General features: G+C 38.9%; 2 protein-coding genes across 2 annotated transcripts; both read right to left on the reverse strand.

The window, feature by feature from the left end:
- Positions 1-88: 88 nt before the first annotated feature.
- Positions 89-22,112, reverse strand: LOC145484165 (kinesin-like protein KIF6). Its single transcript, XM_081462792.1, has 27 exons — positions 21,869-22,112; positions 21,129-21,238; positions 20,297-20,371; positions 19,533-19,575; positions 18,671-18,775; positions 18,284-18,393; positions 17,538-17,620; positions 16,971-17,017; positions 16,736-16,854; positions 16,524-16,611; positions 16,334-16,413; positions 15,747-15,810; positions 14,809-14,895; positions 14,314-14,417; positions 13,765-13,870; positions 13,374-13,423; positions 12,601-12,703; positions 6,952-7,176; positions 6,767-6,842; positions 6,141-6,240; positions 5,598-5,653; positions 5,077-5,127; positions 3,953-4,037; positions 3,470-3,605; positions 2,620-2,945; positions 1,938-2,053; positions 89-1,267 (listed from the first exon to the last, which is right to left on the reverse strand). Exons 1-27 carry the CDS (start codon positions 21,926-21,928, stop codon positions 1,257-1,259), a joined length of 2,616 nt encoding a protein of 871 aa, XP_081318918.1. The 5' UTR covers positions 21,929-22,112; the 3' UTR covers positions 89-1,256.
- Positions 9,917-12,498, reverse strand: LOC145484163 (uncharacterized). The gene has a single exon (XM_081462790.1). It carries the CDS (start codon positions 11,388-11,390, stop codon positions 10,671-10,673), a length of 720 nt encoding a protein of 239 aa, XP_081318916.1. The 5' UTR covers positions 11,391-12,498; the 3' UTR covers positions 9,917-10,670.
- Positions 22,113-22,131: the final 19 nt, after the last annotated feature.

A 22,131-nucleotide genomic window follows, 5' to 3' on the forward strand; every position in this document is an offset into this window, starting at 1 on the left:
AAAACAACAACTTGAAACACCGGAACGCACGGGAACGGCATAGCGAACACGAAAAATGTACACGATATGAAGTCTGCAACGTACAATAGACGACGGAACGTTGGGAGGAGGGGGGGGGGGGACCAACAGCGGAAGCATGAGAAGGGAATCCCTGGGGCAACGCAAAAGGCACAGATAGATTAACGCAGAGGGGAACGCATGGACAACGCATAGGCGTTTGTAAGAGCGAACATACGTACAGAAGAAACCTGGATGTAGGTGGGAACCATACCCATGGTTGCCACAGGCAATACTTTTCAAAATCCCCTGACTTTTCCCCGATAAAAATAAGATTTCCCTGACCAAATAAACACAAAATGTTAGATCTAGTAGAGGCTTCTGGCCTCAACTTGCAGCCTCCCTTTCTACTCGTTCATTAACACTGATGAGTTTTCAACAAATCTTCCTTCTTCATTAAGGAAAAATATCCTTGACATCACACTGACCCCAGATGTTTCTTCCAGCCTTTATTAAATAAACCGTGTCAAATTATTCAATTTTCCCTGACTTTTCTTCAAATTATCAATGTTCCCTGACTCAAAATAAAATTCCCCCACTTTTCCCTGACCTTGAAGAATTTTTCTTTTCTCTGGCCATTTCCTGACCTGTGGCAACCCTGATAACCCCAAGGTGAACCCACGGTGAACAAATGACGGAACGCGCGAAAAACGCAGGAAAATTGACAATCTCGTATTGAACGCACGAGAAAATGACGAAGGAAACTCACTTTGTAAAGGAGGGAAAAAACTCCTTGGTGAACCCGCAGTGAATGCAGGAAGTAAGCAGGAAGAAGAACCTGTTTTCATTCGCGCTTTGCTATTTATTTAAGCTCACTTCACGGATGAGAATGGAAAGGAGCGTAGTGAACACATTTTTAAAATCTGCCACATTTTTCGCGTCCGACGAAAACAATGTGTTCTTTACTTTCTTGCAATTGAGAGCATTCGTTATCTGTATTTCCAGAGGATAGAAATGTTTGTTCCGAAGAGAAAAATATCCATTGCAATCTATTTATCTCAACAGTCAGTCTTTCCGTGGTATGAGCACCGAGAACGTGTTGAACGAAACGTTTCATATTTCTCTTCCCTCGTGTATCTGAAGCTTGGTGCCAATCACTTTGGTAAACCGATGGAGCAGCCCGTCCATGGTGGGGTTGGCATAGAGGGCCGGCCTCTGGTTACTGATCTTGGTTCCCTTGATAATAGGACCAGTTGTGGTTATCGATGACCTGCAATAAAGAGAGACGATGACCTGATGTGGAACTCCAATTTCACCCTGCGAGGGGAATGAAAGTCAAATAGCGTATTCAGGCGGACAGAAAACCTCCTGGGGGTACTCTCCTATATGGGCTACATAGGTATATGCGGTCCTAAAGGGTTTGGTTTTTTGGTCGTTTTGATCAGAAACAGGATATCGATTTTAGCCACTTTGGTATCAAATAGGGTGTGGTTTTTGCACTCTAGTCTTGAATTAGGCATGTTCTTTTAGAAAAAGTTACTTTTTCATCATTACCGATAAAACCATCACCAAAAGCCCTCAAAAGGTCTTTAACATTGGTCTGAACTAGGGAGCTAATTATAAGACAGGTCTGAGGCAGAGTATTGATTTAAGGGTCACGTCTTAAATAGGGTATCAAATGTTTGGTCAGGCCATAAATAAGGTTGGGAAAATCACAGACAAAGGTAAGGGTTTTGGGAAGCGGGCCGCACACCCCAACCAAATTTTTCTGGGAGTACCCTTCGGGGGGGCGGAGGAGAACTCTCGTCAACTGAATAATTCCACAAGACCACTCGGTTGTTTTGATCTACTGTAGTTAAAATTGTGTGTTTACTAAACAGCACCTAAAACATAATAATACTGGAGTCTTCATAAGTAACCTTAAGTGTGAAGCAACAAACCTCGTTGCTGTAACAAATTCTGTCTCGCTTTTATAAAAGCCAAGATGTCGGCATCAGCTCGGGTGTCACCAGTCAGTTTCACTGATCCAGAACCAGTGCTGACGTCACTAGATGAACTGTGGAGAGATTCAAAGTTATAACGTATCGATTACATCATGGTTTTCAAGTCGCTTCAGGTGGGATTTTCAAATTATGCAAAGTCCAAAAATGGATACACCACTTGAAAATAATTTCGGACAAAACAGTGTCCACAAATAAAATCGTCCAAATTGTTTAAGCGTCGGAAATATTTACAATACAGTATAAACTTTTCAAGAAGATCCAAAGCTTTTAGTTTCCTTTATGGAGTGAACTCTAGTTGAGACATGACTTGATATACGTAACGGCTTGATAGAATTTGTGTTCTTTATTGTCGATGTATCCGTAAAATTTGAGGGTGCGATATAACTACAATTTTCATTAAGGCCCCCGGCGTCCACACTACGCCGGTGAAATTTGAAAACGGAGGTTTCATTCTGAAACCGCATCAAATGTTTTCCGTCCACACTACGCCGGAGGAATTTGAAACGGAGGTTTCACTCTGAAAACACGAGCAATTTGAAAACGGTGGTTTCACTCGGAAAACGCATCAAATGTTTTCCGTCAATAACTTGATCCTATCTTATTGTCATTAACTACGCACCCCGATTTATTTCTTGCGGCGATTCCCACACTCGATACATCAGCTGCTGCTGTTGCTGCAGATGTCGACCAGCTGCTTAAACCACTGTCTGAATTGGAACCATGAACAGACGGACGGGTAACAGATGACACCACTCCTGAAGACGCCAGATGAGCCTCGGCTCGTAGCTTGGATACGAATTTCCCTGGTCTGGTGCTACGGGAAGACTCGTCTCCCCGGGGATTTGATAAGCCACCCGGGTCTGGATCACGTCTCCGAGGGGCGGATGGAGGTCGAACGGGGGATATCGGAGGGGTTTTCCACGCTGCTCGCACTTCATCAGGTGGCTAATGGAAAAAAGTCATATAAACTATATGACCTAATATTTTTACGACCACAAAGCAATAGGAAGATATCTTTGCTGACGTCATTGTTTACATTTTACGACTTTTCGCAGAGAAGGCATCACACCAGAAACGAATTGACTACAAACATTTAAAGAGCTTGTGAAACTTAGTGGCTCTTTGGGTGTAATATTCGAGGAGAAATTGGCTTTCAACAACTGAAAAATTTCTGGGTGGCAAAAGCGCTAATGAGCTCATACATTCTTTTAAAAATTTTGAGTTTTAAAACCTGCGACGCACAAACGGTATTCAGTACATCGGGTTCAAATTCCTTGGGACTGTTAATCGTGCTGTACTGTTTCAATGATATTCAGAACTAATGTTTTTGCAACTCCATCAGAAACTGTATCGCTTACGCTAATGAGGCAAATATTGTAAACAAAGATTATTTTATTGTTAGCATTATTCAAGCGATTATTTTCGTTGTACATGAGTCCAATCTGACCAAGCTCGTATTGCTGTCATACCTGGGTGAAGGCCGCCTGTTCTGCCCACCAGATCTCAAAATCTTTCTGCATCTTGACTTTGGATTTCTCTAGCAGATGCTGAAGGTGTTCGATCTCAGTCTTGAGGGACCGAAGGCGGGTGAAGCTGTCCTTGTATCTAACCAAGGAAACAGGCAATGTTTACCCCACAAACTCAACACAGGACAAAAGCAGGAATTACGTCACGGTTTGCGCATCCCGAAAAGTTAAGCTTAAATTTTTCAAGTTCTTCGTTTGAAATCGGTGTCAATCTTCTCCATCCTTAACCATCCTTGTTTCGTTATGGTATAATATTATCTCTTTGGTGTTTTTCTGTCTTAGTTCACTATTATTTTCAACTTTCCATCAATTTAAAGCTGATTTTGTTAGTGGCCAAAATTACTCAAAATGTCGTGACTGAGCTCCTTTAAAGAGCCGAGAAGCATTTCACTGTCAGAAAATCGCCTGGAGCATTCTATCACTTACTTTGCTTTTTCCTCCTCAATAGCTTGCCTTAAGTTCTGTTCCACGGGATCGACTTCCTCCATCCCTTCAGTGCCATTAACAAAACCTTCCACAAAAACAGCCATTATTGTAAACGTTCTCTTGTGCGAAATAATTTCCAGAAAGTTCTACCAATACATCCAGTGTGAAGGACGAGTAATCATCTTCTATCTTTCACTAAACTATTTAAAAGTTTTCGTAGGCTTTGTACAACAGATTCACTTTTTACATTCTTTTTTTTCTCTCATAGATTCGAGTGTCTATGGACGGAGTAAATATACTGAGAACCGTTATTAAAGGCTCTATCTCGTGTTACACGAACGTTTATCAGTAGCATGTAAATAAATTCATCAAGTAACTATTTCATTTGGCTTACACTCAATGGTGAAATTTAACTGCCGTGTGGCACGAACTTTTTGCGGGAGTTTAATTTTGGAATCGGTATTTTTTGTATTTTGCGGGAACCAATTTTTTCGATTGTAAAAGAATGGTTTTTCTTGCTTGGTATTAATTTTTGGATTATCAGGGAGTCGCGTTTACTTGGAATAGCAGATTTGCACGACAGCGTCATTTGACAACAACTACCAGAATTTATTTCATTTTTTCTCTATCATTTAAATTTCGAAGCCCCAGAGGGGCTTTAACGACAATTGTCCAAATTAACATAAGAAGATTCTGATAGTTGTAGTCAAATGACACCATCGCGCAAATCGCCAATTGCAACATTTCACATTTCACTACGAAAAATCGACCAGTCGAACAACATGAAGACATGTAAAACACGGTACTCAGTCTCATTCCATTACAATTACATCTTGTCCTAGTGTGGTTGATTGCTCCGACGATGGATCATCAAAAACTACGGTACATATCTCTCGAGTTTTGTTTCTGAACGAAAGAGACGTTTCGTTAAATAAATGGTTTCAAGATTCTACTTGTGATGTTTGTATGTCTAGTTTCGCCAGTGGAGTAAATTTTTGCGGAGAAAACTTTTGCGGGAACTTTTATTCGCGGGAACTTATTTTTGCGGATCGTGGAAAAAACCGCAAAACTCGCAAAAATTTCGTGCCACACGGAAGGCCTCCTGTCTACTTAATACACCGTACCTTGCATTGAACGACGAACTCTGTGCTGTTCGATTTGACTTTTTATAGAATCTGAAATTTAAAAAAATCGTCAATTTGAAGTCATTACTAACAAGATCATGTTCGTCCGAAACCAGCCCCCCAAACACTACAAACAGGCGTTCTTCAGTTTTTGTCCCAAAGCCAAGGGAAGGAGGAGAAGGAGGAGGAGGAAGTAGCCGAGTGGTTAGGGCGCCGGACGTGAAATCCGCGCGGGTCACCGGTCGCGGGATCAAGTCCCGCTCTGACCACTAAGCTGGAGTTGTTTCTCGGTAGAACCTAGGTCATAGCCAACTGCTCTGCCTCCCGCCAGTTGGGATGTTTAAGCCTTTTTCGTTTGAAATATTTGTTTCTTTCAATTTAAGTGACATGCCCGTGAACTAGCTACTAGGTGTAGGTAAGCGTATTGTTCATTATAAACAACAACATTTGAACATGTATTTGAAGGAAAATTGTGTGACGAACGTTTGCTTGGACAGAAAAATACACTGAGAAGGACCTACTTATTTTTTGTCGTGATGAGTTCACTTGCTCTCCGAGTCTCTTAGCCTCCGCATATCTAAAGAAAAAGGAAAGAAACTTATTGATCATTCGACAATATGTCATTTGATTTAGAAAAAAAAAACAATTTATAACTTGCGCCTTGATTATTTCGCTGTCGTGAATGGTTTAAAGATTTGTTCTCAAATTATACAGTATCATGCCGACTACAACAATACGAAAGCTTAACGCGCACTCCACGTTTATCAACGCTCGACAACTGAAGAACACGCACGCAATTTCGACGTATACGCGTCTCTTCCCATTCGCGCGTTGCCCACGCGCGCACGTTCCGCTCACGTCCAGCGTTTACCACCTGCACCTGCTACACGGATTAAACTTCTTCGTTCTAGATATCCAACTCTTTCTTGAACTCTCATTGGGTGAATCTCTCAGTTAAGGTTAAGGTGATGATCAGATACTTGAATCCCATGACTGGTCAAGCGAAATTGCTGCGCGGAACAGGGGAAAAGACAGGAGCAAATCACACCTAGACATGCACTAACCTTTGCTTGAGTGTTCTTTTATTCTCCTCTATCGTGTCGTTGTGAGGATAGTCTCGCCGGAAAGTCTCGAAAGCTTCCTTACGTCCAACTGACATTTCATCTAAGTTAGGGGATAAAGAAAGGATTAACAGTGGAACAAAAATGTCCCTTCTGCGAAATCGGTTTCCTTTCCTATCATCTGAGCAAGTACTGACGAACAAAAACTACAACAAGTTTAGCGCTTTTGCCTACTACCAGGCCTTAATTTCTCCTTCACTGGGTTAACCATCCACCAGTTGAAAAATTTGACTCCTATCTTATCTGACTAAAAAAATATCCCTAATAATGCCAGTCCTATCGCATTTTAAATCAGAACGCAATTTCTGGATTAAACTGTCCGGATTCGATCCCTGACAGGGTTCACTGAACCGCGTTCTTGGTCAAGATCTGTTACTCTCACATTGCTTCTCTTATCTCCAGTAGGGCAAGCTGACCGCTTTTGCTGCGGGGGAGGGGAGGGGGCCTGTATTGAGCTCCCATCCCGTCAAGTCCAGTCGCTTCTCTCGCAGATACAATGTAAGGTTCGTTTACTGACTTTGACTTAATTTCAATTTTAAATGTGGCCAGTAGCTATTAACGTTACTTACCCAGCTTTCTTCTGTAAGCAGAGGGGGGCCTGTGATTACTGGCGTCATCGCCGGGCGCTTGAGGGTGTGCACGATTCTACGAGAAAACAAACAATCAAGTCAGTGGCGGCCGTGGCTAATTGAACGTTCGAAAATTGTTACTGAATAACAAAAACAATCTGAACACAAGAGTTATTCGTGTAAACCTCAGTGGTATCTGAAGACGGTCTGTCTTTCACTCGTGCTCTACCCGCAGATCTCAAGTTGGACAGTTCACTCTCTGAATCATCACTCAGGGGCTGACTGGTGCTCCGTCTAATCCCGTCTGGTACCCCACCCGTCCCGTCTGGGATTCGCCCCCCTCCTTGTTTTACAGACATCTCGAGGTCAGCGGTGCGTTTCTTCTCCTTCTTCAGCATGCCTACCAAGATGTCTGAACGGTGGTTAAGGATGCATATTGACTGATAAGGTATGATATCATATGATATACGTTAACCTTACAGTTAGTAGAGGTCTTAAATTTCAACTTATCAACGTTTAAACAACACAACTATAAACGAAAACACGTCCACACTATTTAAACTTGTTCAGTTTAACTACTTGCAGAAAGCTGAGAAAATACACGTTCAACATATCCCCACCCACCACCCCATAAAGTTCCTCTACCGCGGAGATCACGTGGGTTGAAAATTTCTTCAAAATCCCACAATACAGTAGAACTTATTCACATGACCTATCTTTTATTCAGCCTCATTAATAAGATCTAAGATTTATGTACACACAAGCGTTTCGTGAGCGAACGGATCAAGTTTCTTGCGACACGAAAGTTTGCCGTCCGCCGCGCAAAACCACCTCTCACTGGATTCACGGATATTTTTGTTATGGTCCAAGAAGACACCATTACAACTTCAAATAAGAATTGCAACAGCAGTCATTTCAGTGGAATACCATGCCAATGTTGGTATGTTCCGTGAATTTCACGGCTGGCAAAACGAAGAATACGTTTTTCGGGCTAAGAAAAGGGTTCGCCATACTTGAAGTGTAGCGGCGGGTTCATGTTTTAAAGTATATAGCATTAAGAAGTTCTTTTGCGTTGGAATTAAGAACCATTCTTTATGTCAGGTCAAAGATTATTTAGAAATCAAGAACCAGTGGTACAGTCTGATAGAGTACGCTTCAAAACCACGACAACAAAACCACGACGGCGACGGCAATAGGAACGTCGCTAAACAAAAGATTTAATGAGCAATACAATGGCTGTGCACGTGCGTTATAATTCTTGGTAAATTTCTTTGCCGTCCTCTGTAAAACAACAACGTGAAATGACCAAATTGCGTTGTCTGGGGAACGTGAACCGCGACGGGTAATTTTTAAAAAATTGTGATCTACCTCAAATTTATCGCTGTGTTCAAGATTTAGTTTTGAGATAGTTTAACAGCGATAAAGAAAGTTAGTGACTTAAGAGTAGTATCGCGAGATTCGTAGGTAAAATATAAATTCATTTTTTAATCGACGTTGTCCTCGTAGTCGCCGCCTTAATTACCTAAACTCCCTAATACACCGGCAACGCTACTTAACAACTTATTTATTGAAATGACCATTCAACTGCTGCGGTAAGTTGATTTTAGAACTTTCCGAGTGAATTATTTCAAAAACGAAAGCAATTTAACAACGTAACACTGTAAAAGCTTATATCGCGAGACTGTGTTTTTGAAAATTCACCAAGTGTTACGAACACCAGTAATTCATGGTAACAGATGGCATGCCACATGTTGTACCAGTTGAGCAGCTATCCAGCCATACTGTGAAAGTGAAACCTTCGTTGGTTCAGTGAGGTGTCAAGCTTGTACCATTTCAAGCTTATTGCTTTGACATGTGCCATTGTTCTCCATGTGTTGTAGCGGCGACAGGAAAAAAACAGCTTTTCGGAATCGTAAATCTAGTTGTCAAATAAAGGAAATGACAAAACAAATATTTTTTCCGAGGTACAAAACAGTAGAGAAGTACCGAGGAGAGATCACGAAGAAGACTTTTTTAACCAAGTCTCAAGAGAGATCAACGTCAGATTTCTCCATACAGGATCAATATATTGTCAAATAGGCAGGTAATGAGAATACAGACAATCATCAACTAGTAATTATATTGATGTATCACCAGAATTTCAGAACCAAAGTGAAAAGAATATGTGGCAAACGAGAAGGACAACGAATACTACCGGTCTGAGAGGATTTTGTATTTAAACTGACCAGTGGAAATAAAGGAAAATCAGTAACGGAAAAAACTTCACATTTCACGGAACGTTGAACAATACGGACAAAATAAACTTTTCCACCGTGTTTTGAATTATTAACCTAGCGCTCCCTAATATGGAATACACCGCACGTTTAAAATAGCTTCGTACCCAATAAATGAGATGCTGGTACGCCAGAGCAAATCAGAGCGCAGAACACGTGGAACTGGAATTTACTAGGGTTTTGATCATGTTCCGTTATTCAAATGTGATATGTTGATAGTTACCAGTATAAGTGACCAAATGTCAATTCCTCCTCAATAGACTTTAAAAAGTGGCTGGAAAGCAGCCAAGAGAATTTGAAGGAGATGTGACAGCACAAAGATCAAAGCTGAGCAGGAATGCGACCCTTATGTTTAGAGTCTGTGTTTTATTTAACGTTTTAGAATGAAAAGTTAATTAAAGCATTTACATTGTACCTTTGTTTATGTTTCAGCTCTATTTTGTAAAGTACGTTTTATTTCAAAACAAATAAGTTAATATTTCCCTCCAGCTACCGTTAACGATACGTTTAGCAAGTTTATGAATTTACTAGTTTAAAAAAATACGTCATTTAAGTTGAAGACTTGTATTTAATTACTACACTCGTTGATGTGCCTTCAAGGGAACTACAACGTTCCCCTTGTATACCCTACATAGCACAATTTTTATAGTTCATAATGAAACACAAGGCCACAATTAATTCCATGTACATAACTTCCCAGGGTGTTCATTAGGCATCGGGGATCGGAGAATTCTCCGGCTACTACGTAGAATTCTCCGGCTAAATTTCAAAGGCTTCGCTCGTTCCGTGAAAGAGCTTCGCTCTTTAAAAAATCATTCTCCTGTTACTTTACACTACTCTCCTGCTATTTCAAATATTAACGAAAACCCTGACTTCCATTACAGTTATTACAGCCAGCAGTTTATTGTTCGATTCAAACAGGACTAATTTTAATTGTTACTCCGATCAAAAATAGATGCGACTTGTACCCTATTCCTTGCTCGTATTATACACATAATCGCAAATTGCTGGAATTTCTGGCTGCGTCAAACGAATTCTCTCGGATAGATTGCTTGTAGTAAAACTAAAATCTTTTCAAACGTCAATTGCCTGGATTACTTCAGCTTTTAGCCCCAGTTTGGTCATAACTATTATTTTGGTGTACGCAAACTGGTGCACCCTGAAGAAGAACAATTTTGTACTACTGTATTGACATTTTCTATCATCTTCAACTTGCGACTGTTTCGTAAAAGACAATGCCCCTTCCGACACAAGAGCGCTTTCAACTCTAGCAGTTAATTTCTCTAACCTCAGAGCAACTAGTACGAGTCAAGAAACTGAGTAAACCAGAATCTTGATCGAGAATTAAATTCGCCCAAAACGAATTAAAGAACATGTACAAAAAACGGCGAGTCCTGAGAATATTGAAGTTGAACATTGAGCAACAATGGCTGAACAACAGTTCAGCCACCAAGGCATTTAATTCCTTGGTCGAAATTAAATTTAGACTCACATGGACTTGGCAACAGTTTCGCGGCGTTGCAAACCGCGCTACATCGCTTACATCTCTTACTTAAAAAATAGTTTTTACATGCACTGAATAAAGAGACAGCTACAGTGTAGTGTGGTGCGAAACCTAAGTGTAGATTCATCTACATCGAAGTCGTCCTCCTTCGACTTCTGCCACCATGCTGCATTTCAATCACGGATAAAACCTTCTTTTTCTCTTGCTCTGCTCGATTCAGTTCCATCATGGCTTCGATATATTCCTCCTCAGCTTCCAATCTTTGCTTCTCGGCATCCCTGAGTTTGTCGTGTGAGTTAGAGCATCGCTCCAAGGCTGTTTTATAACTAGCGATAGCTTCTTTGTGAGCGATGTCCAACCTGCGCATTTTGTGTTGTTCCGAGTCGAACACAATGTGACTCTCCAAAAGCTTCATAATGTGCTTATGAATGTGTAGGTTATTAGTCATTCCAGCTTCAATAGCTACCCGAGAGCGCCTGTGAATTTGCTTCAACTCTCTGAGAGTGAAACATTCTACATCGGCGGAGAGTTTGGCGAGAGTACGCATCGCCTCTCTGTCCATTTGTCCAATAAAAGCATCTTCTTCTTCTCCGTGTCCAGCCGTGAGAGGACGGTGCTGGTCTCCCGTGGTCAATTCTAAACTCTCATCCAGATTATCCAGTTTAAACAGGTTTGATAAGCTGTCCACTGTCCCGCACGCTAGCAAAGCGATGCGACTAGTAAGTCCAGTCGTTTCCCAGTTTAGCCTGAGAAACACAGTTTTTAAGGTTAGTTTTGCTAGTTTCATTTCAATCTTGTCTACTTCAGTGAAAGGTTCAAGCTGTGTTGTCAAACGTTCCCGCAGCATTCACTATTATTATTGCAAGCAGTTTTGTCGAGTACCACTCACAATCGGCGATAACTTTGCACCCTCTTAACTACTACAACCTGTTACCCAACATCAGTTTTTTTTATTTTAATTTAATTCAAGAGCTTATCTGTATAAAGATAATTTATTGATAGCACTAAGCTATTTTCGTTACGATCTTTACATTACATCAAAACTTTACTTGTGTTAAAACTGTTAGTAAGTATAGTTATAGTTATTATATCTTTAACCTGTATTGTTATTTTTCAGTTATCGGATCACAGATTTTATTAAGCAAACTAAAAGTTATTGTCAGTGGTTATTTCGAGTTTGAGACAGCTTTTAATTTACTTACGTTAACAACTGATACAGTATCATAATTAATAATAAAATAAATAAATAAAACACTTCAATAGCTGACACAATTCTCCCTACTGATCATCACATATTTCTTTCATCTCCGTTTTGAGAATTTGATCCTACATCAAGACAAACTTCTGTCGGTGATAAATTTCTTCAATCTCCTCACCCGTCTACTTCACATTGTACAGATTATGTAAGGAGAAGTTAGTTACCGATCAAACTTCAGAATCGAAAAGTCAAATGCCGGTTTACAGTAGAGGGTTTATTACAAGATTAATGAAATACCACTGGACTTGCATTTTGCAATTAGAAGAAGTACCCGTCACCAAACAACTTAGCCGGAGCGGACGAAAATGTAACCATCTTGCCAGGTTAGAGAGGAAAAGTGTAAATATCCTCCAAATCATGCATTTAGAATTTCAACTTTTGTACCGTTTGCATGGCTGCGTGGATAAAGTTTTCACACAGTCGTACAAACTTGGAAGAAAGTTTTAACGCTTTTTCCAAGGGCATGATCTCTAGTTCAATACTTCACTAATATTCCTATCTTATTCTCAGTTACATTTACATGTAAGTGTCACAGGCTCTATATATAATTTCACCACATTTTTACTGGTTGTGAAGAGAGTGGAACCGTGTATTATTACACTGATTTCTATTTTTTTGTCAGGAACATCCCAAAGATATCTCAGTTTAAACCACATTTTCAGAAAGTAACGTACTCCCTTTAGTTAACAGGTGTTTAAGAGCCTAGTAAGACATATGATCCTCGAGTTAACCAGTTCATGCAGCCACAACACAGCCATCTGTTATACCAATACCTCTTTTCAAACCGATGATAAAGGATATTTATCTCGTTATCTCGCTGTCGGATCAGTTCTTTCAGTTTGTTCACTTCCGAGTGGTTTCCCAAATAGCTGCTGTCAAGGACGCCATCGATTGCAGGGGTCCTAGTAACAAATAAAAATTATAATTTAAAAAAAGCATTTTCTTTCCCTAAATTACGCATGTGAAGTTTTTCCCATGCCTATCACTGGTAGATTTTTATCAAGATTTTTTCAAGTATTGCTTTAATAACCTTTGCTTTCAGCTACGTAACGTGAACTGATGAAATAGCGCGCGTGGCTAGACATAAGTGGGATTGACCCATCATATCTCTTTAGCGAGCATGGTGACCTATCTTTTATATTGTATTTTTCGATACAGCGTCTGGTAGGGAACATTCATGGAAAGTTTCAAAAAAAATTGTTCGGCAACTTTTATTTCTGAGGAATCACCTTAACAAATTTACATGGCCAATCACTACGAGGACAAAATAGTGATAGAAATGAAACAATCAGAGACCAAGGAGCTCGGATGGGGAGCAAGGTAAAGCAGTGTAAACAATGGCAGGCGCGGGAAAATTGACCAACCCTTGGTTTGTATGACGTCCTGATTGGTGAAGGGGAAAATTGACTGTAGCTTTGTTTATCCCTAACCAATCCCATTCAGTGGAGATTACGAATTACATTTTAATACTAAAACTAGCGAGAACGTTTAATTAGCCTTAAGTCAATCTTGCATTGCGTACCGTGATTTTTACGTGGCTAGAAATCTAGCAATACGCTGAACGAAGCTCACCTCTGTGAGGGAGGAGAAGGATTCTTTTTGCTCCTTTCCAACACATGACTCTGCAATAAGTAAAAATGCAATGACGATTTCGCTCGATAAAGCCTTTTTGCTCATCAAACTTTAATTTCTCCCTACAATATCAACACAATGTCTAGCAGAAGGTAATGAGACAAAAGAATATTATCAACTAATTGATCTCATCTTGAAGTACCGGCACTAAACTACAGGCCATTCAGGATCAGCCAGGACTATGCGTTCTGTAGCCCAGTCCCCTAACCAACAGGCTACCGTGCCTCCCTGGAACTAGCAAAAACAAAGCTCTCCTGCCGTTAACGTCAGGGTCGATAACAGACGGTTTCATTGCTTTCCCTTTAAATCATACACAACAAGGACTCTTTACCTTGAGTAGCTGAAAGCAGTAGTTGATCTTTCGCATGTCTGCACCAACACTAAGAGCTGAGTCAGGATCACCGTCTTCAATGTAACTTTTCACCACCCTGCGCAGTCTACAGAGGACACAATTATTAATAGTAAATGGTTTGAACCCAGGAGTATCAATACTTTGTTAAGTCCAGTTCTGGCCCTTCCTCTGCCACACAACAGTACGCGAGAGCGTAGCGTTTCGTGACAGAGGGTGTGACACAAGAGTGTAGCGTTGCGTGACAGAGAGAGGGCCAAAACTGGACTATAGTTTGTGTCGTGTGATCGTCTGGGGGAAGGTAGTTCTGAAAAGAACTGCTTTTGGTGACTGACGTTTCAAAAACCAGAGCAGAAGTCTCGGAGTCCTCTTAGGAGTTGAGGGAAAAATTATTTGTCAGAGGACGATGTAGTCTCTGGTCTTTAAAACAGATCTTGGCTGACGTATAATACTGTCATATTTGTGGATAAAACTGCACACACAAACTCTTTCTTTCTCGCTTAAAGCTTTGTGTCAATTAAATCTTATGACCTGTCCATCTCATCTACTGTCAGCTCGCCGGTGTACTCCTGTCCTGAGGCCATTGCCAGTTCATCTTTGAGTCTCTGTACTTCTGCTTTAAGCTGCGCAATCAGCTGAGGAATGACAACAAAATAAAGTTCACAATCTCAACTACCAGACACAACGTGTGATCTTAACTTTCCTCTAAATCCAACAGCACTGAAACATAAACCTGGCAACACTACTAGACAGTTTGACATCATAAGATTTGAATTTCCATGTTCCCAATGATTTCCAAATTCTATTTTTATTAGTACTTGGTTTCTTAATAGACCTTTTCATGCAAGTTTTTTAACCAACACAAAATTCTGGAAGATTTGCACCCCAGCAATTCTCTCCCCCCCCCCCCATCCCCCGCCCGCCCAATCCCTACAGTACCCCTGGGCATTTCGGCAATGTGAACAGGGAAGTCTTCACGTTGTCAACAAATGTGTGTGATTGATTAGGGAGGCAATCTCAACTGACCAGTTTAGGATCAATTTCTTCATTGAGCAGTACATCATTCTTTATCATGGCCACTCTTTGAGCAAATCTGCACGTTGAAATTGATTCCTGCAAAAGAAAATACACTGAATTAATATAAATCTCCAAGTTATTTTTTCATGTCTCAATATGACAGTTACAAAACGATTTAATAGTTCCTTTTGCCTTTGTTCTAGCAGACAAATAAAACTTCTTGTTAATTACGTTGGGCTTTACAATGTACACCGTATGTCTGCATTGCAGATTACATGTACCTCGTTTGTACAACATCAAACAAAAGAACAAATTGCAGCTGTTGGAAAATCTACACAAACATACAGCTCCACTAGTGCTGTAACTTAAAGTAAAAAATATGGTAAACCAAATCCAGTACTTGAATGGGATTATATTTTGATGAACATTTCAAAATAAAAATGAGTGATAGAAATTTTACACAACGTTTCGATGTCGTCATGACATCATTACCAAGTGACAAGAAAATAACGGTTCAAATCCAGTACATCCTGTATAATGTTGAAAATGACTTTATTCAACGCATGACCATGATCTTGCAATTGAATTAATTTTGAATCAATTATTATGAAACAAATGTAGTTTTCAATTTTAAACAAAGCCAAGAAGAAATCTGAAACTTTGCACCGGTGTATAGAAGCCTCCTGGCTAAACACAGGCTATGGAAACAGATCCCACACAACAAAACGATTTCGACTACCACATCACACATAACACATAAAGGCCTTAAAGCAAAAGAAGAGTAAATAAAAATGTTGAAATAATGATTCTAGCTCTTCATGGCAAATGTCAATGTAACTCTTACACCAGTAGTCATACTGCAAAATACATTACTCAGTACAAGTTCTTTTGTTAAATTGTCCAGTTGAATTTTACACCCACATTAAAAAATGAATACCATAGCGTACATCTAAGTTTTTCTTTTCAAGGGAACATGTTGCTATCATTGTGGTCATACAATTTCCTCCAAGACTGAAATGAAGAAGAAAAATAACCAAGTTATTATATGCAGAATATCTGAGAAAAGTTGGAAAACAGAAGAGGTATCTGGGCTTTTTGCTGTTGCCTCAGGTTGTTTTGCTACAACATTAATTCAACTTGCTCAACAACACTATTAAAAGTAAATTTGTTACACAATCTGCAGTTAATTAAATTATCAAACCTGTGGTTCATTTGTAAACAAAATTACCCAGACTCAGTTACGTCTTGTTAGAGCAAACATTTTGATTCTGCTACTAATGGACTAAGCCATACATGTATACATATATATCCAGTAGACTGGATCTCCAAAGAAAAGCAGTTTTGAGAAACCAAAAGCTGCAATTTACCATGTTGAAAGGACAGAGTTTTGAAGTGAGCAATTTAGATTTTACAAGCTAGATGACATCACATGCTAACAACCTACATGTAATGTTTAATATTCCTTTTGTCACAAACAGATAGGAAGACAGGTTCCCTCTGACATCAGGTCCAGTTTGTATACAATGATCTTTACCTGTCTCTTAAAACTGAGGTCATCATAGAGTTTCTGTATGGAATGTGGCTTCTTGATTTGTCTGATAATGCCACTATCACCTTCAGGTATAAGGTAAGATTAAAAACCAAATGAGAATTCTCTTTAGTTAAGTTACAAATAAAAAGGCAATTTAAAAGCAAAGCAAGCTACATCCATGTTCAGTCTTCACCTGTTCAAGGTAGTGAAGAGATAAATTAATATATTTGGCTTCAGTGAGAAGAGTACCACCCACATTGGTCTTTCCAACTCTTTCAGATCTTCAAGCAAAGACAAAAACGTGATCAGTCCAACAAAATATTAAATAATTTAATAACGTCATTCTTGTGAGCTATACTCGCAACAACCCCAATCAAAAGCTATTAACCAAGTGAGTTTCTTTACCCTGCAAGATCAACCAAATGAAGCTTGGCTCGTCTGATGGTAGCAGATCCAGGATCACGTGACGAGATATGGATGGTGAAAATGCAGTGTGATCTGGTGGACGCTTGATTCATGGGTGTCTGTAGGTAAAACCATTACCAGATTATTTTTATTTCCATCTAATTACCTGTAGTAGTAAATAACTAACAATGTATGTTATTCTAAGAGCTGCAGTTTTGTACATGTTAGGTCTCACCTCAGCAATCATCCTGTTTGTGTCTCCAAGAAATAAAAGATTGAGAGCTGAGAAAATATGGAGATAAAAAAATGCTTATCAATGGATATTCTATGATAAGCTGCATTAAGAATTAGTTAGAAAATTTTCAGCCTGTTTTTATTAAAATTTTATTCCATAGTCTCATATTCATTAATGATAATCTGGAATAAAGGATGCAACTAAAAACCTAACTGGTCAAAAAATTAAAAGTTCAAACTACTGTGCCTTCGTAGCATCCAAACTCTGCCCAAAAAATGGTTTTGTGTTTTGCTGCCATCAATTATCTTTGCAGACCACTCAGAAAACAGACGGATGTTTACGGATGTTTATTCAAGAGGTTCGAGAGGTCACCTCTGTGGGTGTGATTGGTGTAGATTTTGATCCATTTTCTTTTTGTCATTTAAATCAAGGTTCTTTGGTTGTTGCAAAAGATTTCAACACTGTTTAAAATAAAAGCTGTGAATTCTTCAAGATTTGGAAAAGTGATCTAGAATGTTTCCTCATTAAAGTTTGTTAATATTAATTTTTGATAAAAATACTTCTCACCTTCCTCTTCATTACTGGCTTGATGTAGAGAAAGATTCTTCAGATGGACATTATTGTCACTGTCTTCAAACAGGTTCACTTTCCTACATTGAGAAAATAAACCAATTGATCTGGCAGAAGTGAATTCTCAGTTGTACTCTACATGTAGGTAAAGGAAATGACCACTCCACCACTTGCAGGACTCTGGGCTGCCTAGCCTGTGAATACAGACCAATTTCCAGCTTTTTTCCACAGCATGAAACAAAAGCTGGAAATCCATTCCATGACCACAGGCTATGGGCTGGCTGGCTTTCCAGTATTGTTAACAACTTTCTAAAACAACTGGCTATCTATGTAAATAAAGCTTTACTACTGGTACTTACAGAGTAGGTTTTAAAACAGGTAATAAATGTTTGTCTCAAGATTTGTGGCTTGTCAAGTCAGTACTTGGAGCTGACAGTGTATAAGGAATACAGAAAGTGAGTGATTCTTTCACTTTGTGTGGGAGAATACAGGACCAAAGTCATTTAACTCACTGCTTGATTCCCAATCCTTGACCATAATTTACTACCCACTTCATTATTAATAGCACTTCTTAAAGATCAACCACCCATTTAAGATCCAGTCTCTAGTGAAATGAATGAAAGATACTCATTCACAATTAATTGCAATCTACAGGGCCTGGCACACAAAAAGAGAAAAAACTAAGGGTTAGAAATTTATCCTTGTAGCCAACTTAGTATTTAAAGAGCACCCTAGTCACTTACGGTAAATCTTCCAGCTTGCATGCTTCATGCTTGGGATCCAGAAGATCATAACCATTTTCATTGTAGATCTCAAGGTAGGAAATATGAGCAGTGAACACTGTCCCTGGATGCTAAAACATCAGAGGAGGTACATGTATATACTGTAAGATTCCTAAATCAGACATCTCACCCCAGACTTACATTATGTTCAGTAACATCTACTCTTAACAGTCTTGTACACTGTACATGTAGTTGAAATAAACCTTCTGAGCATGCACTATGGATTTTACTGGTTACCACACCTTATAATAACACTCAAACTCCACCCAGTGAATACTTGTTACTGCCCTCAATGATTGGGTACCTACTAAGCTGCTAAAGAAATAAGAATGGGACACTCATGCTAACCTTCTCAAAGTACTCAAAGATGTATGAGAGTGATCTTGGGATTAATCCTCTGTCAACATATCGCTCGGCACCTCCTGTAATTGTAAATGTCTTACCAGACCCTGTCTGAGGGTAAACAAAACATTTCAGTTTCAAACTTACTGCAAATTACCATTAACTTACTACATGTACATGTATATAATTATTAAAATTTCTGCCAACGTTATTTTTTCCAGGTTTCTAGGCTGATATTTACTTCAGAAAACAATCCCCTACTACTGGTCTACTATACAAGCCTTCAGAAATTCATATCACAAATATGCTAGCTATCAGACAATTGAAAGTAGACTAAAATTAACCCACAACTGTGGTCACTTGTAGCCAAACATAAACACAACATCCTCACCCCAGTAGTTCAAGGAGCAGGTAACTGTTATCCAGTAGATAAAGCTAACCAGTTTATGAATGACTGGAACCAGACAATCATATACATGTAAAATGTTTTTTTTTTTACCTGAGTTGCATAACATTTTGTTTTGTCCAGCCAAAATGGTGACCAAACACCTTAAGTTGGATAATAATTTATTATAATAATTGTGTCCTTTTGTCCTTTCAAACACAGTCACGTAAATGTAAATCCAGGTTTAAATACAAAACACAAAAGAGCCCCAGCTGATTCCTTGCAATTCTTGCTGGCTGACACAAGACCAGTAGAGGCATCTTGAATTAGATTAATCTGGGTTATTCTGCCAGCTGAACTGACCACTACAAATGACCCAGACCAATTTAAATCAGACCTTAAATTACATATCAATTATATTTAATCCAAGAAAGCACCAACTGAAGTAATTCAGACAGACTACTCTTGCACTGTTGATCATACCTGGCCATACGCAAAGATTGTTCCATTGTATCCTGTCAAGACACTAAAACAAACAAATTAAATGAAATGTTTGGTATCCAGGCACATGTACATGTATCCAGGCAGGTGCATGTATAGTCTTGCAATCATAAAATAAAGCACAGTGTAGCTATCTCATCTGTTTGAATTCAATTCCACAAAAAGAATATTATATAACTTTAGTTTGCTGTTAATGTGACAATGACCTAACACTAACACACGAGTGTATTTCTGTTTCTTTGGTAAAGTAAAGTCTGGATACGAGCCAAGTGGCCCATCAGGTCAGAGCTTATCCCGAATTCTGTAGCATGAAGCAACTAGGAGTATTTCTACTCCCCCTGGACGTGATGCTAGTCCATTACAGGGAACTTACCCCTACCATTAAGTTCACTGGCACCCATTATTTTATACACCTGGGTGGAGAGAGACACCGTGAGAGTAAAGTGTCTTGCCCAAGAACACAACACAAAATCTCCAGCCAGGGTTCGAACCCGACTACTTGATCTGAAGACAAGCATACTAACCATGAGGTCACCACGCCACCCACTTCTGTTTCTTTACAAGGCTTAAATTACATGAGGTTGGATTCAAACTACATGTACACCATTGATCATCACAGCTGTATTTTACTATGAGCTAATCAAGGAGCAAATAAAGGGACCAAATAATTTTATTCAAAATTTTTACTAGTTATTAATAAAAGCAGTTCTAGCACAAACTAAAACTCAATAATGTTTTACACCTACTTGTCTATAACTCCTTGTGCTACTTCTTCAAAAACCTCATCCTGTTTGCAGTCCTGATCAAAGACTTTGTTGAACCTTGTTTAATTTATTAAAACAAAACAATAATACATGTACGTTATTATCACTTACAGTGCCAGGTGACCCTTTTACACATGCGTAACAAAATTAACTCCATTTTATCTCAATGATAATATTTTAGTATGGACTTTGAGTCTACACTGTTTATAGTAATACAGTAAGTCCTGTATGAGATAATAATAATTGTTTTTTATTTGCATTTTTTTTTTCTAATCAATCATGAATGCTATACTGTAGGTACATTATCAAAGTTGTTGTCTAAGGAGTCAAGAAGCCAAACCTACAGACACTAGAAAAGTATAAGTCAGACTACAGGAGTTTCAAGATTCAGGACATAACTATCAAGTCTAGTCTGGGGGCTGATTTTACTGTGGTCAAGCAGATTGCTAGTGTGTAGGCCGTTAATTCTGGCTAACTGCCAATTTATGCTGCAGTTAAATAATTATATAACTTTGCTGCATATATCTTTTATAGTGCAGGCTGCTCCCATCATACAAAAATCACATACGACCTTCATTATATAGCATCACATTATTGTACGATTTCTATAGGTTTTAAAACATGTTTCAAAATCCTGTAACATTTTCTGAGTTGTACACAACAATAATTGTTGTGTAATTATTGCAAGCCAGTTGAAGACTTGACTAACACAAAAGGAAATTTGTGTCATAGACCAATCCTAGGGGTAATGGTAAAGTTGTCACAAGTGGCATAGTTATGTCTTCTAAATTAGTGCTAAGAGCATCACACAAACCTAAATTTATATACTTCTTTCTTGTTGTTGATGTAACCATCGGCCAGATCTTTTGGCACAGTGAAGGCAATACAGGAACCTCCACCCTCATCTTCATAAGCTTCATAAAGCTGAAAAGACAGAGAAAGAAAATTTAACTTAAAATTTCAATTAATATTTCACAGCATGTCAATGGATGAGCTGCCAGGTCATGTCTACTGGTTGAAATTCACTTCACTGAGTCCTTAGGGAACACAATAATTTAAACCAAGGGTTGGCTGGCTAATTCAGACAACATCGGGGGTGTTTTCCCAAATCATATTAGACCAAATCCAAATAAACTACGCTTAATAATTAAACAATGTATCTGTGAAGAGAGAAGAATTTTTTCTTAAACTAATAAGCTTAAACCTTTTTAGAAAATCATTGTATTGTTTGTTTTTGTCTACATTGATTAAACGAAAATTCCTTGAATTTTCCTCTACTTTTTTGGATGTAAATGTCTTATTATGAGTTGTGTTAGACTCTACAGGACTCTATAGCAATACGGCTAGGATAATATCTAATAAGAAACCTGTTTATTTTCTTTTTAGCTTAAGCTTTCCTTATACTAGAATAATCGTTATAAATCTTTGACTTACTCACTTCCTTATTAACAGGAGGTACAGTAGCTAAAGAATAGTAACTCTTTAAATAAACTCGCTACAAAATAACGAAGCTCGTTGAAAAAATCAATCTGTTCTGGCGCAGAGCTAGCTTACCCCTGCTTTTTGTTTTGTCGGCTTTGCCCTGGCATAAATCTGAATTCCTTGTTTCACCATCCTTCATGACGATAATAAAGCATCTAATATAGCACAGCAACAACTCTGAAATCCTCTGCCATGTTAAAATGGTAATTATAACCAAGTAAGTTTACAAGATTTTAGCGTTGCCTTGGTTGTCGAAGAAAGTTGGAAATTTATGAAATGGGATCATTCGGGGGATTGGGAGCGACTTACAAAATAACCGCTGTCTGAGAAAACCG

This window comes from Orbicella franksi, chromosome 4 (genome assembly GCF_964199315.1).
Source record: "Orbicella franksi chromosome 4, jaOrbFran1.1, whole genome shotgun sequence".
In the NCBI taxonomy this organism is placed as follows: Eukaryota; Metazoa; Cnidaria; class Anthozoa; order Scleractinia; family Merulinidae; genus Orbicella; species Orbicella franksi.

Coding starts and splice junctions, on each gene's coding strand:
- LOC145484163 (XM_081462790.1), bottom strand. CDS start 11,390: ATGCTGCGGGAACGTTTGACAACACAGCTTGAACCTTTCACTGAAGTA.
- LOC145484165 (XM_081462792.1), bottom strand. CDS start 21,928: ATGGTGAAACAAGGAATTCAGATTTATGCCAGGGCAAAGCCGACAAAA. Junction 19,576..20,296: donor GCACAAGGAGTTATAGACAA/GTAGGTGTAAAA, acceptor TGTTTGTTTTAG/TGTCTTGACAGGATACAATG. Junction 2,946..3,469: donor AACAGGCGGCCTTCACCCAG/GTATGACAGCAA, acceptor TTTTTCCATTAG/CCACCTGATGAAGTGCGAGC.